Source organism: Tupaia chinensis, unplaced genomic scaffold, assembly GCF_000334495.1.
Source record: "Tupaia chinensis unplaced genomic scaffold, TupChi_1.0 Scaffold142100_1, whole genome shotgun sequence".
Classification (NCBI taxonomy): domain Eukaryota; kingdom Metazoa; phylum Chordata; class Mammalia; order Scandentia; family Tupaiidae; genus Tupaia; species Tupaia belangeri.
In genome coordinates, this window is record NW_006201951.1 from 972,065 (window position 1) to 972,695 (window position 631).

General features: G+C 72.7%; 1 protein-coding gene across 1 annotated transcript in view; it reads right to left on the bottom strand.

Moving 5' to 3' along the window:
* Positions 1 to 631, bottom strand: part of AJM1 (apical junction component 1 homolog) — a gene marked incomplete at its 5' end in the record, with an annotated part of 2,631 nt that overhangs the window by 954 nt on the left and 1,046 nt on the right. Inside the window, 1 exon segment of the mRNA XM_027766278.1 lies at positions 1 to 625. This exon segment is cut by the window's left edge and continues 16 nt beyond it. Within this exon segment, the coding sequence (XP_027622079.1) occupies positions 1 to 625 (625 nt within the window).

A 631-nucleotide genomic window follows, 5' to 3' on the forward strand; every position in this document is an offset into this window, starting at 1 on the left:
GCTGGGCTGCCCGCCGCGAGAGCCACCTTGGCAAACTTGCGCACCGTGGGCCCAGGGCTGCGTGGCGCGGGCGCGGGCCGGGCAGGGGCCCCGGGGGGCGCGGTGCCAGGGCCCACAGCCACCGACACGCTGAGCAGGAAGCACTCAGCGGGCTCGTAGAGGCGCCCAGCGGCCGCTAGCTCGCGCGCATAGCTGCCCAGGGGGGCCGCGTGAGTGGCCAGCTCGCGCAGCGACAGGTAGGTGGGCGACAGCAGTAGCCCCTCCAGGCCGAAGCGCAAGAAGTTGTCGGCCGAGCCGGGGCTCGGAAAGCCCAAGAAGAGCACGCCACGGCCCCGAGACAGGAAGCCCACGCGGGCGATGCGCGAGAAGGCGCGGTGCACCGGGCCGCTGTCGCGGCAGAACTGCAGCACGTGGCGGCACACGCTGCCCACGCGGCCGTACACGCAGCGCGCCTTGTGCGCGTCCCAGTCCTCGCGGCGGCACAGGCGCGAGCAGTAGTAGGTGTAGCAGCTGTGGCACGACTTGAAGTAGAGGCAGGCGTTGAACATGGTCTCCGTGCGCCGGCAGCGCGCGTTAGAGCACGTCATCAGGTCGTCCTCGTCGGCGCTGGGGTCCGGGGGCGCGGCTGCCG